Here is a 16,560-nt window from a genome sequence, read left to right as displayed (position 1 = left end):
AGTGTAGATTCTTTTATTTGGACATCCAGTATAGCTTTTATAGTGAACCAATCAGTTTCATAGCCGTGTTACAGAATTCAGCCTAAGTTTTATCTCAGTTTGCTAGCTATTTTAGTGTAAATGCCCTCTAAAAATTTGACAGGAAAAATTCAAGTTCATTTTTTGGTCTGGAATGAGGGCTGACTGGTTTACTAGGTACCCCTTTGACTCCTTATCCTTAAGGCACATACGCAGTACTAGCACTCTGCCTCTCCTCACACCAAAAAGCTTTCAAAAGCATTTATCACAACTTTCTCTTACCCAGGTCTCTGTTATACTTTCTCTTGCTCTTAATTCTTTTTGCTCAGTATTATTAAGATCATCTTACAGGACACTATGTTATGCTTTAAAAATATTTTATTTTCTAAGGGAAGTAAGCATAGTTGTATCAGGTATGGAAGCTTCAGGGTCCGTCCTGGTGAGGTGGTGAGGGAGATTTGGAAATATTGGCGTTGGTTCGAGAAAACACCTTTGACAGAGCTGAAGATACCTTTGCCAGCATTTTGGATCCTTGTTTGGAGATATTGGGCTTGGGAGTTTCTGCAGACAAAGCAAAAAGTAACATGGACATTTATTAGACATTCTAATTGAGGCAGTCACACTATATAGCATTGATGATTTAGAATTCAGAAATTGACATTTATAAAATAATTTGTGGGATTAAAAAAACATTCACAAAGATTCTTTTGATTTGATCCTTCCAACACTCCTGAGAAGGAAGCAGGAAGAAGGCTGGCTCCACTTCTGGATATGAACCTTGGTGAGGTCAGACCCCTTGCTTAAAGGCGCAGGAGTAGAAAGTGGCCAAGCTGAGACAGAGTCCTGCTTCCTGGCTCTCGTCGCTATACCTGCTGCGCTCTGCTGCTTCTCCAGCCCGCTGTGCGAAGATACCTTTCTTTTTCTAGCAGAAAACATTCTGAAAAAGCTTGATGAGCTAAACTCGTTTGGGAAAGTAAATGTCAACTCTATATAGTGAGGGTGTCTTGTTTCAGAGTGCTCAATTGAAACAGAAGTGCAATTAAAACTGTTATAACTTCTCACCACTTTGGATAAATTTTCAACTGACTAACTTCAAGTGATTTTTTGGTCATATGAGAGGAGACTGTGTAGATAATAAGAGTTTCCATTTGGAGTCTTTTTTTTTTCTATACCACTTCTCCTGGGCATGGGCTCTTAGAGCATATCATACTATAATTTAACAAAATGAGTATTTTACGTGTAAAGACAGAAGTGAACATACATGTACTTTTCTAAAACTTTATGACAGGATGTGACAGGACATGAAAACACACATGATAGTAAAAGCCCATATTAGTTCCAGTACAGGCCAAAGGTCCTGACTGTACCTCTTGCAGTTACCTAGATTTGTCTTTTCTAGCAAGGTAACTTTCTATGGTTAAAGCTAACATAGCCAACAGCAAATTTAAAGCTAAGAAAGCCAGAAGCATAAAGAACAAAAAAAAATATGTTTAGGTTTCTTACTGTGCTACTAATTTTTAAATGACCTAAAGTTAAAAAGGAAAACCAAAATCTGCAGCAGATAAGACAAAAGCATGGATGAAAGTGAAAGATGTATTTTCTGAAAAAGCAAGAATAAAAAATTTACTAACAAGATTGAGGCATTATTACAAGGCTTCTGAAATGCTCAGTGGAGAGGTAAGAGTTAATGTTCTGAAAACCTGGTAGTCTTGTTTAAAATGCAGATTCCTGGACACCATTTCTCCAAGATGCTAAACTAGCCAGTCTAGAGAGAGCCCAAGAAGCTTCACTGTTAAAAGGTATCCTGAGTGGTTCTAGTGCAGATCAGCTCCTGGAAACACAGTGAAGACACTGTCCAAATCCATGTTCACTATTAGATGACTGGTAGGTGGTTGGTGTCCCAGGTTAATAGCATCATCACCAGAGAGAATAGTGAACCCTTTATCAGTTAATTGTTCTTTTCACAGCGAAACTATAAGCTATCTTTGGTCATTACCCAGTGAAGACCTAATTCTGGGATGCAATAGCAACTATGTGGAACCACAATGTAGAGGGTAGAAAGAATGTAGGCTCAAAGTCAGAAGACGTGTTTTTGAGCCTTAAAGCTCTCCATTTGTTGACTGCATAACCTCAGACAGTTATTTACCTCCATTTTCTCTTGTAAGTCAGGGCTCTAAGACTTGCAGAGGGAGTATAATATGGTGTAGAAGACATGAACAAGTTTTGATCCATACAGCTTCGCACAGAATTCTGAATTACTTGATAAAACTTGAAGTCAGGAATTTTCACATAAAATTTCCATCTCCAGTTTCTTTTGAAAAATGCTAAGACCTGAATTAGAAGGGGGGATGGTAACAATCCAGCATGCCAGTGATTGGACCTGAGTAGCAGCTCCCTTTTTCAGATGGGACATGCCATCTCCAGTGGACCATAGACCCCTGATCAAACTACAGCTCTTGTTTATGTTACCTACCTAGCTGCTGTGAACATCTGAGTGGGTGAACTATGGTCTTGTTGAATGAGCTTAGGCTTTAAAATCAGGCAGATCTGTAATCTGAATCCCAGCTCTGCAGTTTACTAGCTTGGGGTGACCTTGAGTTAACCTACTTTGTTCTCTCTTCAGTAAAATGAAGATAGCTGATACCTAATCAATGTCACTTCATTATCTATTACTCCTTTGGTTTAAGAACTGCATAACAAACTGCAAATGGAACACACACACACGTATATCTCGATCAATCTCATTAATAATAGGTGTCAATACTGCCAGGGAATAACCACTCATTCCAGGAGTAATGTTAAAAAGAGTATAATTTGTACCTGAAATGACTTCTTTTGAGGGATTCGCATTGCCAAGAATATTCTTGTTTCCTTCAAATAAGCTGATAAACTGCCAAGACAAAGCAAAGCATTGACTCAGTCCTTTGTTGGATACTACACACTGGAGACACCTAGAAATCCTCAAGAGATGTAGTACAGTCATTACAGCATTTCACGTGAGTAATACCTGTCTACTGCAGTCCCAAAGTATTATTCTCTGAGACAGAGACTCATAATTTTTGCCAATTAGCATGCCTAGGATTGACTCTTATTGTAAATACGGGCCTTAGTTACCAAATGATGACCAAAGATTCAGGCATCTTAAGTGACAAAAAGTGTCAGCTCTGTCTCTGCCCCTCTTGGATGAACTGGAGCGAATAATAATTTATAAGCTACTTTCTGATAATAGAGGTAAGAGAAGGAAAATGGATGTTTACTATGTAACTTCAATTTTCTTTTATGGAAATCTTAGCCATTTTGGACTCTGGGGAAATAAAGTGACTACGTGGACCGAGGGCAGGGAACATGGCTCAGGTACTGGCTTTACTCTGTAGGCCTTTATATCTTTGAATGCAAAAGCAGCGGTTTTCCCAGAGAGGCATAAAACAGCCTGGGCCAGGCAGCTGGACTTCATTGTAGCCCTTCTGCAGTGCTAGTAATTTAAAAAGAAAGTTAAAAAGTCAGTGAAGTAAAGCTAAACACACACAATGTAAAATGTACTGCATGCAGATTACTCAGAAACCACCAGATATTAATATGAGTTTTACAATAGTTCTTTTAAGAGGACTTGAGGCCGTCTGTGTATTGACATCATTTGAACAGGACATCTGAAAAATAAAACGGAGCAGAGACTATCTGAAGAACTTATTTTCATCACTGGCTGCACAATAGAGTTATCTGTGGAAAAATTTTTTTTTAAACATATGAATCCCTTGGCCCCACACCACCACAGGAATTGAAATTCCTTAGGATGGAGCAGATATTGGTATTAAAAAAAAATACCCACATGACTCTAATGTGTGAGAATTAGAGTTGATCTCTAATCTGTATTCAGGGAGCTGATGCTGTCATGCGTCTGAGATGAGTAAATATACTTAAGTTCTGCTGAGAGCTGCTAGCTTTCCATTAGATTCAGGAGTATTTGTTGTTACTTTGTGGAACCTTGTTAAAATCACTGCTTTTTAAGGTTTTTGTCTGAAAATTTCAAAATCTTGGCTATGCTGGAGTTGGCATCTCTTGTCCTTTCCCATAAAAGTTGTAGACATTGTTGAGTAATACTGGATTATGTCCTGAGCATTTTAAAGAATTTATATGATTCTAAGAACTGTTAAAATCCTCTGTGCTGAGGGTTATATTTTTTAAGTAGGTAATTAACCCATCAAGGTTCAGACCACACATCCAACCCTGCCTTCAATGGCAATAGTTCCGATGTAAATTCAGTTTTCAAAGTCTTGGCAGTAACTTTTTAGGATCCCATGTGTGTACCACTATTAAGACTATATAGTTCAATCTGTCATAGCTTTTTGTCTGTAGAACTTCAGGTCAGTTCCATGCATGCACAGCTCAGGACAGACTTTATAAACAGTTTGGAGGGAATCCTTTTTTATATCCCTCCTCTCTTTGACTTCTTTTAGACTCTCACCAGCAGTCCTCTTTTTTGGTCCTATGTCTAAAATGCTGTGGCTCTAGCCTTCCTACTCGCTGTCTCACACATCCCATGACTGCATCCACGCCCAGGGTAAATCAACAAGAGAAAGCAGAGAGAAAGTAGCAGGTTTTCCCATAATGTCCTTCAGGTTACTGGAGACTTTCTCCTAATTCCTCTGGTCAGAGAGAAGGCTTTTCTCTCCGTTTTAAGTGCCTCACAGCCTCTGCTGCCACTGTGCAGCTTCATGGCTGAGACTTACCTTGAGGAAGGGGGAAGAGGGGGGAAATGAGGTAAAAAGTGGGCTTCCCTACTTCCCATTCCAGAGGAGCTCCTTCCTAATTCTGCAAATGAGCAATGGTTTCTCTTGGAGCTTTCTTATTTTGTCCATTCCCTCTATGTAATTACAGGATTTGAACTGCCCTCGGTCTAAGCTAGGAGGGTGTGTGTGTGTGTGTGTGTGTGTGTGTGTGTGTGTGTGTGTGTGTAGGGGGAACCCAGGAAACTCATAATGGTACTGTGTTCTGAATTTTAATTTCTTTCCGCAAACTCCTGCTATTATTTACTTTTCAGAATCTTCAGTAGTTGTCCGAAGTTTTTAGTTTTAGTCCGTGAGCAATACAGGTGGAATGCTTACTCCACCTCAGTCAGAACTGGACTGAGTAACAACATTAACCATAGTTTTACCATGGAAAAAGCAGCAAGTGAGGAAAAGGACAAAAGGCAAAAGGGTCCAGATTAGTTAGCAGTTCATCTTGGCACGAGCAATGGCCTGTCATCAGGTCCTCAGACTAGAGATTTATTGTTTCCCCTTTAGTGCCATATGATTTTACTTGGACAATATGGCCAAAGTAAAGGCTGAGGCTGTCGAATAGATGTTTATATTAAAAAATGAAGATTAGGTTGAGTAAAGAACTAACCCAGCATCTTTAGAGATCTGACAGAAGATATCTTAAGTATGAGTAGTAAGGTTTGGTTCTGAAAATTATTCTGGTAATGAGAAGGGACTGAATAATTGATGGATTGCTTAAAGATGGTAAGAAATTTAGCCACAAACAAACAACAGAAGAGGATGTGGAGCCTGAGTGCTCACTGGAAAGTTTCTAAAAAGGATAGGAAAGAGGACACTTCCAGAGTTTATACTGGAGCGTCGCTTGGCCTTTTGGAAAACTGCCTTTAGGCAGTTAGTCCTTAGGAATACAGAGACATGGAATCGGCACTCATTTCTTGCAAGCCACTCTCTTCCATTTTGAAGCTTCTATTTCCTCCATGCCTCCACCAAGTCCCTCACTTGGGTCTGCCTGCCCTAGGCAGGGTTTTCTTTCTCCAGAGATTGCAGTAACAGAGTTAAGGAATGAAACTGTATTTAGGTGCTAGGGAGGAACAGAGGCTTATCCTGTACACTTAAACAAGGAATGATGACTTAACCCTAAGATGAGAATTTTGCTTAATGGATTTCTTGGGTACCATGAGCAAGCCTCAGCCAGGAGGAGAGATCTGAGCATAAGGAAACTACTGGGAATGCTTCCCGATGTCTCTCAAACAGGACCACACAGTCCCTAATTTGACCTTGAAAACAGCTGTATTCAGCTGGACTGCAGGTATACTAATTATAGGCTACTGAAAATTATTTACCTTAACGCTGTTTGAATACTCTGGCCTTTGTTCCTGAGAACGTTCTGTGGAGGGGAGAAAAAAATAAAAAAATATTATTTTTTTCTGAGGGATGAATATAGTGTTGACACAAACCTGATACTATTTTACATCAAAAAGTCATAGAATTCAGGGAGATAGAAGAAATTATTATTATTATTATTATTATTATTATTATTATTATTATTATTAATTATTTAGACAGGGTGAACAAACCTGAAATAGGTGGGAGCCCTAGAATTCTGGGGCGCCTTAGCCCTTCTTGTAGGAAATTTGAAAGATGAAGTGTGATGAGTAAGAAAGGCAGATTCTGCAACGTAACAGCCATACGTCTATGTGTGACCACTCAGTCTCTACGAGCCTATTTATTTACATGTCAAATGAGACACTACCCTATAGGGGATTCCTGAGGGCCTTTCTAGCTCTAACACTCTTTGATTCCACACAGCTAATCAAAAGCAGATCATTGGAACAAAGAGGAAGATGGCTAATCTTATGAAATTCTTTGGGTGAGAATCAGGAAAATTTTGAGGCAATATCAAAAGGAAATCTGGTGGAGTTGCTGCAGAACTAAAAGTTGCCTGAATTTCAAAGGAGGTTAAAATACACCAGTAAAAGAAAGTCATCTTAAGGAGGTAGAAATGATACTGTGAGATAAGCTTCTCAGAGACCCACCACTAGGAAGGCAGCTAACACGCTAGGGAGTCAGAAAACCTGAGTCTGAGCCTTCGCCTCACTACTCAGAGCTGGGCAAGTATTAGCAAATGGACTCTAACTATTCTCTGACTATTTCCTCATACACAGAATGTGAGTGAGACTCTCTTCCTGCCTGTCTCACAGGAGGACCATGAGATATCTTATACGTAAAGACTATGCATTTTATGGACACGCACTCATCAAGATCAACCCAAGTTGTAGGTTCTGGGGAAAAAAAAAGTAGCAGCAAAACCGCAGTTAAGTCATGTGGGAAGAGCTGATTATTTGAGTTATCTGACAAACCTGGTAAAATTTCTAATGTCTGACTCTGTATCACACATAATTGAACTGACTTTTGCTTTTAAATGATGGAGGACATTTGGGTTTAATACCAGGCTATCATTCCAAACATCAGTTTTTATGTTTCTAGGTTACATGGCTACCAGCTTTCCAGGATACACTAGGAAATTTGTTTTGATGAGGAGTCACAGAAAAATTCCTGATGGTTCAGGATCTAAGATACTCAGATTTAAGTTATTGGAGATTTTATTCTATATTCTATGTAAAATTATAAACAAAAATTAAGAATGTGTATGTTTAACCCTGACCTTGTCATTGAACTTCAGACTTAAATATCCTGTTGCTTATGTGACACCTCAACTTAAATATCTAATGGGTACCTCGATCTTAACATAACCAAAATAGAATTCTTGTGCATCGCCCTCAATTATTCCCATAGTCTTTCCTATTTTACTAACTGCCTCCTCCTACTATATGCCTATTTTAGGCTCTTGGGAATACAGCTGCGCTCTTCACAGATCTTACATTCTAGAGGGATACAGTGAAAAAACAATTAAAATATACAGTAATAACTGCTAGGGAGAAAAACAGCAAAGAAGTGGAATATGTAATGCCATCGTGAGAAAGGTTAAAATTTCAAAGAGGGTGGTCAAGGAAGACCTACTGAGAAGGTGAAAACCGAGCACAGATCTGAAGGTGAAGAGTGAGCCATGTCGACAGAGGGAGAGGAGCACTACATGATGATCAGCAAGTACAAAGATGCTAAATGCCTGGAATGTTTAAGGAACAGCAGGGTCAGTGAGGCTAGAACAGAGTGAGCCAGAAAAAGAAACAAAGACGGAGGTTAAAGAGGCTGTAGGGGCTTGGGGTGATGTCCAGATGATGTAGAGTTCTGCAGGACATTGCCGTTTCTTTGGGCTTTTGTCCCAGATGAGATGGGAAAGACTTGTATCTGGAAATAACTTATTTATGTCTTGCCTTTGATGCTGTGCCTCAAGTTACAAATAAAAATTCTGTGAGATCAAAGTCTTTGTCTTGTTCACACATGGGATTTTATGTGCTCAGGAAAATCTCTGAATGACTGAATAAATAAATGATTGAATTGGACAGCTGCAATATTTCTAAAAGATATAGTAATTAAGCTTGATCATTACAACAATTTTGGGAAAAAACGAAACACTGAATTCAGGGTCAGGAGACTTGGGATTCAGACTGGGCTCTGGCTCTGACTCAGAGTAACCCTGGACAAGTCACTTCCTCACCCTAAGCTTCAGTTTCCTCATCCAAACAATGAGGGGAGTTATATTAAGTGGTTTCTGACTCTTAACAGCCTATGAGCCCATTACACAGGAATCATATCAGTGATTATTTTGACACCTTCTGGTTATGATGTGTTCATAGAATTCTGGCATATTTACTGTTATTCTATGAATCATCCTAATAAAAATGATTTCTACTTCCAAGTTGAGAGAATATGTTTCTTGTAACTCCTTGAGTGAGTGCTATGTTTGAAATACCCAGGGTAAACCTGTGGTTCAAATTTCAAGGCCACTTTATAGTAAAAATGACACTCTGCTTCTTGGAGATGCTATCATTGTCAGAACCATATTAATCATTTGAGGTTTCAACAGTAGAGAACCAAGCAATCCCCACACAAATGTTCTAAGCAGTCATTATTACTATTATGGATTTTTTAAAAAAATGAGGTCCATACTAACCAGATTTTAATGTGAGCGAATAAATTTAGCCCATAAGCCTTTTTTGGGTGCACTTTGATAGGGTTAAGCACAAAGGAAGGATAACCTCTCAAAGAAAATTTTAAATCCTAGTATCATGGGTTCTGGTTCAGCTAGAAACTGTCATATAACACATCCTGAGTTTGTGGATATTTCTTATAGGAGCATGATAAATACAAATTCATATTATTCCCACCATATTTTTTAACAAAGTCATTAATAAGGCAAACTAGTTCGCTTATTTCAACACCTGCGTGATGTAGTACTGGATCATTTCCAAAAGTAGATAAGCTCATAGGGAAAACAAAGATCAACTTCAGGTTTGAAAACTAAAAAAACTAATCAAAGCACTAGTGTCCTCTTGAATACTTTCTACTTTAAATCAAGAAAAATAATGAATCCAACCTTCCAGAATTTGAGTATTTGTATCTGGGGTACAATCTTCAGTCTCCCTAAAACAAAAGAAAAAGAACATTTCATTTTTTGTATATTTAACGAATGAAGAAATTACCAGTTAAGTAAAAGAACAATCTGTCAGTCATTCTTCACATGGAAGTAAACCTGGAATAGTAAATCACTGAGTTTCCAAATTGAACGCAAATGATTTCTAAATTGACTTTTTCCCACTTTAAAAACTTTGGTTAAATATATATAACATTTACCATCTTAACAATTTTTAAGTGTACATTCCTATACTTAAGTACATTCACATTATTGTGCGACCATCACCACCATCCATCTCTAGAATTTTTTCATTTTCCCCAATTGAAATTTTATATCCGTAAATACCAACATGGCATACCTCTCTTTCCATGTCCTTCTGCCTCTGCATCTTATATATGAGTGGAATCGTGTAATATTTGTCCTTTTGTGACTGACTTATTCACTTATCAGAATGTCTTAAAGCTTATATGTAGCATGTGTCAGAATTTCCTTCCTTTTAAAAACTGAATAATATTCTCTTGAATGTATATACCGTATTTTGTTTATCCATTCAGCCATCAATGGACTCCTCTGTACTTCCACGATTTGGCTATTGTGAACAATGCTGCTATGAATATGAGTGTACAAACACCTGTTTGAATCCTTTTTCAGTTCTTTGTGGTGTAGACCCAGAAGTAGAATTGCTGTATCATATGGTAACTCTATACTTAATTTTTTAAGAAACTGTCACAGTGTTCTGTAGTGAATGTACCATTTTAAATTCCTAGCAGTATTGTACAAGAGTTCCAATTTCTTCACATTCTTGCTAACACATTATTTTCTGAAATTTCTTTTTTGATAACAGCTATCCTAATGGGTGTGAAATAGCATTTTATTGTGGTTTTGATTTGCATTTTCCTAATGATTAGTGATGTTGAGGATCTTTTTATATGTTTATTGCCCATTTGTATATCCTATTTGGAGAAGTACCTATTCAAGTCCTTTGCTAGGACTTTTAAATTTTAATTTGGTTGCTTGGTTCTTTTGTTGTTGTTGAATTATAAGCATTCCTTATATATTCTGGATAGTAATGCCTTATCAGATATATGACTTACAGATATTTCCTCCCATTCTACGTGTTGATTTTTCACCTTGTCTTTTGAAGCACTTAAGTTTTTAATTTTGGTGAAGTCCAGTTTATCTAATTTTTCTCCTATTGCTTGTGCTTTTAGTGTCATATCCAAGAAATTATTGTGAAGTCCAATGTCATGAGGCTTTCCCCCTATGTTTTATTGTAAGAGTTCTATAGTTTTATGTATGTCTTTGATCCATTTTGTGTTAGTTTTTATATGCAATATAAGGTAATGGTCTAACTTTGTGTGTGTGTTTACCTAGTTCTCCCAACATCATTTGTTGAAAAGACTCTTTCTCCATTAAATGGTCTTGGTATGCTTATCAAAAATTATTTGACCATATATTAAGGATTTGTTTTTGGGCTCTACAGTCTATTCCAATGATCTAATGTCTGCCTTCAGTCAGCACCACACTCTGGATTACCATGGTTCTGTAGTAAGTTTTGGAATCAGGAAGTCCAACTTTGTTCTCCTTTTTAAAGACTGCTTTGGCTATTAGGAGTCCCTTGAGATACAATATAACTTTCAGAATGAATTTTTATTTTTCTGCAAAAAAAAGTCATTAAGTATTTTTTATAAGGATTGCTTTTAATCTGTCGATTTTGTAATCTGTAGACTTTGGAAAATATTAAAACCTTAACAATATTAAGTCTTCCAATTCATGAACACAGAATATTTAATTTGTGTGTCCTTTAATCTCCATTGGGTATGTTCTGTAGTTTTCGGTGTATAAATCTTTTGCCACTTGGTTAAGTTTATTCCTAAATATTTTATTCTGTTTGATACAGTACAGATTGAATTTAATTTATTGTATTGCTCATTGTTAGTGTATAGAAATGTAACTTTTTTCTGTTTTGATTTTGCATTCAACTTTGATGAATTCATTTATTCTAAAAGTTTTGTTTCTTTTTTGTATGGAATCTTCAGGGTTTTCTACATATAAGCTTATGTCATCTGTGAATAGAGATCATTTTACTTCTCTTCCTATTTATTTATTTATTATTTTATTTTATTTTTTTTACTTCTCTTCCAATTTAGATGCTTTTTATTTCTTGCCTAATTGCTCTGGCTAGGACTTCTAGTGCTATGCTGAATAACAAGTGGAGAGAGTGGGACCTCTTGTCTTTTTCCTAATCTTAGAGGAAAACCCTTCAGGCTTTCACTCTAAGTACAATGTTAGTTGTAGTTTTTCTATATATGGCTTTTATTATTTTGAGGTAATTTCCTCCTGTTCCTAGTTTGTTAAGTGTTATTATCATGAAAAGTTGAATTTTGTCAAATTTTTTTTCTGCATCAATTTAGATAAGAATATTTTTTTCCCCTTAGTCCTGTTAATGTGTTATATTACACTGACTGATTTTCATATGTTGAACTTTCCTTGTACTCTTGGGATAAATCCCCCTTAAAGCGTGTATAATCTTTTTAATATGCTATTGAATTCTGTTTACTAGTATTTTATTGAATATTTTTGTATCAGTAATTTTAGGAGTATTGAAGAGAGGCAAATGATGGGCCAGGAACAGATAGATGTCCCATAATAATGTCAATGTCAGTGTCAAAAAGAAACAATTCCATAATGTTGTGTTTAAAAAAAAAGAAAAAAAAGTTGTAACCAGGTAGATTTTTCTCCTTATACCCATTGCCTCTCCCACAATAGAAATTTTACCCCTTCTAGGTTATTAATGTTCTTTTAAAATTAATAATTTCAGGCAAATTCTAACTGTTCTAGTTCTAGTTATTCATTAGATCTCAAGTCTACAATCTGTTTGTTCTTTTTGTCCTCTATAAATGCCACACAGTCCAGACTTTGCTCCTATAGTCATCCAAACTTGGACTGTCTCTTCCTCATGTAAATGCTGTTCATCTTTACAGTCCCTCATGAAACTCCATTGCCTTATAGATTTCATCTCTGAATGCTCCAACTTGGACTGCTCCCTCTCATCTTTGGATTCTTTGTACAGGCAGTTATACACACTGGACCATTTATCTACTTAAGAGAGTTGAGCAGGATCCCTTTCGGCTGACAGGCAGTGGCTCAAAATAGTATCTACACTATCTTCTAGATTAAGAAAAACCAAAACCAAAACATACGAGCAAATTCTTGAGGCAAGACATTGCTATTCTAGGAAGAATGCAGAGGCCAAGTAACTAGAAATGAGGGATCAGGAGAGGTCTTAGGGGTGTCCACAATGGGGAGCCAAGGGAGGGAAGAGTAGGAAGGAATGAGGGAAGGCCTAGGGCTGAATATTTGCCCAATTAATAGTTTTACCAGGGACCCTGCTCTTCCCATAAGCATTACTTTCATCTCAGATTTCTACTTTTAATATTGCTTTAATTTCATGTACCCGGCATATGAAATCAGATCTTCTTGGTTGTATGAAGATGAACTCATAATTCTGTGTATGAAGTAATGTGTTGGCTCAGTAATGGTTTTTTTTTCTTCTTTCTGGAAAAGTGCAAACCAAGAATTACAGGAAGTAGGGTCTGATACGAACTTTCTCACCTAATTGGCATATTCTGCCCTTTAATCTACACTACAATGAGAAAAAGTTTCAAAGATTACTATAAAATAGGATTAACCTTATAATTCTAATTAAAATATATCTTTCCAAAATAATTCTTTAGAAATGGCTAGTGAAGATGATCTATATTATAATACTGGCGTTTGACTAAACTTCAAAGATAAACCTAGCACAAAGTCTGAAGGATACAGTTTTCCATTTCTGGACTTTACAAATAATTTAATGATATAGTGAAAAAGAGGAAACAGAGAAGCAGCTTGTCTGGTCACCAAAATATAAAAGGGCTGGAATATATTTTTAAAAATAGATGTAAATACTTAGCTTTCGTTTCTTTTTTAAAAAATACATTTTAATTTTTAAAATTTTTAAACATTTTTAAAGGTTACTTTCCATTTACAGTCACTACAAAATATTGGCTGTATTTCTCAGGTTGTACAATACATCCTTGAGCGTATCCTCCACCCCTGTATTGGCTCCTCCCTGACTCTCCCTACTTGGTAACTACTAATTTGGTCTTTGTATCACTTGTATCTACTAGTCTGCTTGGTTTTTTTAATATCCACTAGTTTGTTATATTTTTTAGATTCCACATATAAATGATATCATACAGTATTTGTCTTCCTCGATGTGGCTTATTTCACTTAGCATAATGCCCTGCAAGTCCAAGGACACTACATAATGAAGAAGCTTCCACTTTCTGTTCTTGGACTTCTGACTAATCTAGGTCTCTTTCCATTTGTCTGCTTTCCCTCAATGGAGTTTTACAGCTTCATCTGTTAGTTATTTCTCTCATACTGTAAATGTTACCAGGCTTAGGAAGAGACTGTCTGGAACCATTTTAGTATTTTTCTGCCCAATTAAGGTACACTCTTGGGCAGAATTTCTGAAGATCTCTCATCTTTCTATAGGTATCTGGTCATTGACAGTTATATTTCTCACTCACCTTCCTCTGTGGTCTTTCCTCCCAAGAAGAATCTGCTTCAGTCAACGTTCTTGAACAGGTGGTCATGTCCAGCTTAGCAACAGCTCTTTTAACTTGTACTTCCTTAGGTTCTATTACATGATTTGAAGTTGCTTCAGTATTTTCAGCATTTGCACTGGATGTGGGCTGACAACATTTGCTTAGTGAAAAAAATTTTTTCAGGCTGCTTGTGCTTCGTGTTGGTTTGGGAGAAACACCTTTGCTTTCTACTGGCTTCCTGGCTTCTTTCATTTGATCCTCAAATTGTTCTAAGTATTCTTCTTGTACAATCTCTTTTAAAACAACTTCATCTTCGTCAGACGTTAGTCCCTCTTCTATGCTACTTCCTGAAATTTCTTGATCAATATCATGAGCTACTAACCGAATGATAAGTTCTTTTTTGTTCCGAACATCTTTTAAAAGCTCCACCTTGGTGATATCAGGCTTTCTTATATTCTGAAATGAATTTCTGCAAACAACCTGAAATTGAGGGTACAACGAATATCAAAAACAAATGCCTCAATCAATTTCTCCTGTGGTTCTACTGTAATATAGCTATTTTAGTATGATTTCTAGCTTCAGTGTAAAAGTAGTATCTTCAGATGCCACTTTTATATTAGCAATAATATTTAAAAAAAGAAATGAAAATCATGTATTTTACCAAAATTCTACCATGTACTATACCAAAACTATGTATTGGTATCTATCAGTTCTTTTACTTTCAGGCATTATTTTATTAATCTACCATAATTTATTCCAGAGCATAAAATTTACATTTTATTTTGTTTTTCATTTACTTTGAAAGTTTTGTGACAGAAGTAGACATGATAATATGTTTTCCTAAAATTGTTGTAGCAAAACCTAAATATACATATCTTTGACAAAAAAGCAAGGTATTATCTGATCTTGACTTTTAAAAATGATGAATAACCAACATTTGAAGGTCTCTGACTCTTTAATCCCTATCCTTCCACTCCTGATCCTTTGGACATATTTTCCAAAAGAATTTTCAAAACACAAATCTTCATTTTCTTCTCACCTCCCTAGTCAAATCTCAGTTTCCATTTACAGTGTCCAAAGACAGATTAAAAACAAAAGACAGTTATAATTAAATAACAGAACTTCCCCATTTCAGTAGCAGCTGATGATGCCACCAAACCTCCAAATTGATTTAATAATCCTAGACTTCAATGTTCCTTTATAACATTGTAATCTGTTTTTCACATATTGGTGCTCTAAAAGAGTATCTTCTGTGGAAACAAAATATAGAAACAACCTCCTTAAGGAGTTTTTTGATTTTCTGTGTTAGTAGAGAACTGGTGGTTTAGAAAATCCAAAATCATTTTATGTGGTTTTGGAATTTGTTAGTATATATGGTTATAATATGTATATACCTAGTGTGTTGGGAATTTATGATATTTCAAAACAGAAAATGAATTCCCGAGGTGAAGCCAGTAAGTGTCTAGGTTCTCTGATCTAATCTACTGTTCTTTAGTTAGTCTCTGTCCCTGTTCTGGAGGTTGACAGCATTGGTACCCAGATTGGTACAAATCATATGTCTTAACAGAGTTCTCTAGGTCTGTTTCTTTGTGTTTTATTTTTAGGTGAGATTTTCTTCCCCTTAAGAGGATAGAGGTAATTATTTTGGTTTAAATATACTCTTCCTGCTTTCTGTGGTCTATCAATAACTAAAGAGAACTGTTAACTAAAGGTTTATTATTTGTGACAGACAATTCTATAGATAATTAAAAACTAATTTTGACTAACGTTATTCTATAGTCTGTTCAAACAAATTGTACTCCTAAGGGGTTACTTATATATGCATGAAGATACCAAATAATATGCTAATACAATGACAGGAATCCATATGGAGGAGGAAATTTTAGAGTTTGAAAGGACTATCATCTGGCCCAAAAATTTAGGGCAAGTAGTATGTCAGTCTATAAAAATCTCAATATTTGGGTATGAAAACATAATGCACCAATTAACATATTTAACAGCCCTGGAACCTAGTTCAGTGGGTTGCAGGACAGTGCTGGAGAAAATTTAAAGTTTATGCTCCAGGGAGAATAGTTCTGTAAGAATTTGCTTATTGCTCAGGCCACAGATTATATCCCTAAACTCACTCAGTTCTCTTATGAGTGAATACCATCAATTAGCACCAAGGGGCTTTGACAAAAATCAAAATGTGCAGTGAATCAGTGTAACTGTATTGGGCAGACCATCCCATTGTCCTCAGGGGTATAGTTTTGTAACAAGGACATTGTTTTGGCGTTTTAAGGTCTCAGTTTAATATATTCGGGGCTTGAGTGTGGAGCTTCAGGGCGAGCTGGGGTCTATAGCAAGAAGAAACATGCTCATAACTATGCAGCATTAAAACAGCTAGATCTAGAGCAAGGACAGAAGCAGACTTGGTGCTTCTTGAGAGTGTACAATAACTTGAGGAAAGCTAATATAATTAAAGTGAAATAATAAGAAACAACTAATCTGAGAGTTTGTAGTCTAATGTTTGTTGATGAATGTTGCTAATGAGAGTAGCACTGCTGCTGTACAGACAGCAGCTTGAGAAATCTATTTTAGTTTTCTAATTTCAGTCAGCCTGATTTTACTCTTAAGGGTGTCTGTATCTCCATTAATTTTTTAAGCCAATTTA

General features: G+C 36.3%; 1 protein-coding gene across 3 annotated transcripts in view; it reads right to left on the bottom strand.

The window, feature by feature from the left end:
- Positions 1 to 378: 378 nt before the first annotated feature.
- The window catches only part of FSIP2 (fibrous sheath interacting protein 2), an 87,770-nt gene continuing 71,588 nt past the window's right edge, over positions 379 to 16,560 (bottom strand). For all 3 annotated transcript variants that reach the window (XM_072961269.1, XM_072961270.1, XM_072961271.1), the window contains 6 exons: positions 13,890 to 14,387; positions 12,770 to 12,870; positions 9,274 to 9,320; positions 6,119 to 6,162; positions 2,839 to 2,908; positions 379 to 579 (listed from right to left, as the gene is read on the bottom strand). In XM_072961269.1, the coding sequence (XP_072817370.1) occupies positions 443 to 579; positions 2,839 to 2,908; positions 6,119 to 6,162; positions 9,274 to 9,320; positions 12,770 to 12,870; positions 13,890 to 14,387 (897 nt within the window). In that variant the 3' untranslated portion in view covers positions 379 to 442. The remainder of the gene's footprint in view (positions 580 to 2,838; positions 2,909 to 6,118; positions 6,163 to 9,273; positions 9,321 to 12,769; positions 12,871 to 13,889; positions 14,388 to 16,560) is intronic.

The sequence above is a fragment of the Vicugna pacos genome, chromosome 5 (genome assembly GCF_048564905.1).
Source record: "Vicugna pacos chromosome 5, VicPac4, whole genome shotgun sequence".
Lineage (NCBI taxonomy): Eukaryota > Metazoa > Chordata > Mammalia > Artiodactyla > Camelidae > Vicugna > Vicugna pacos.
Note: the sequence above shows the minus strand (reverse complement) of the source record. Positions and strands in the feature narration are given on the sequence as shown.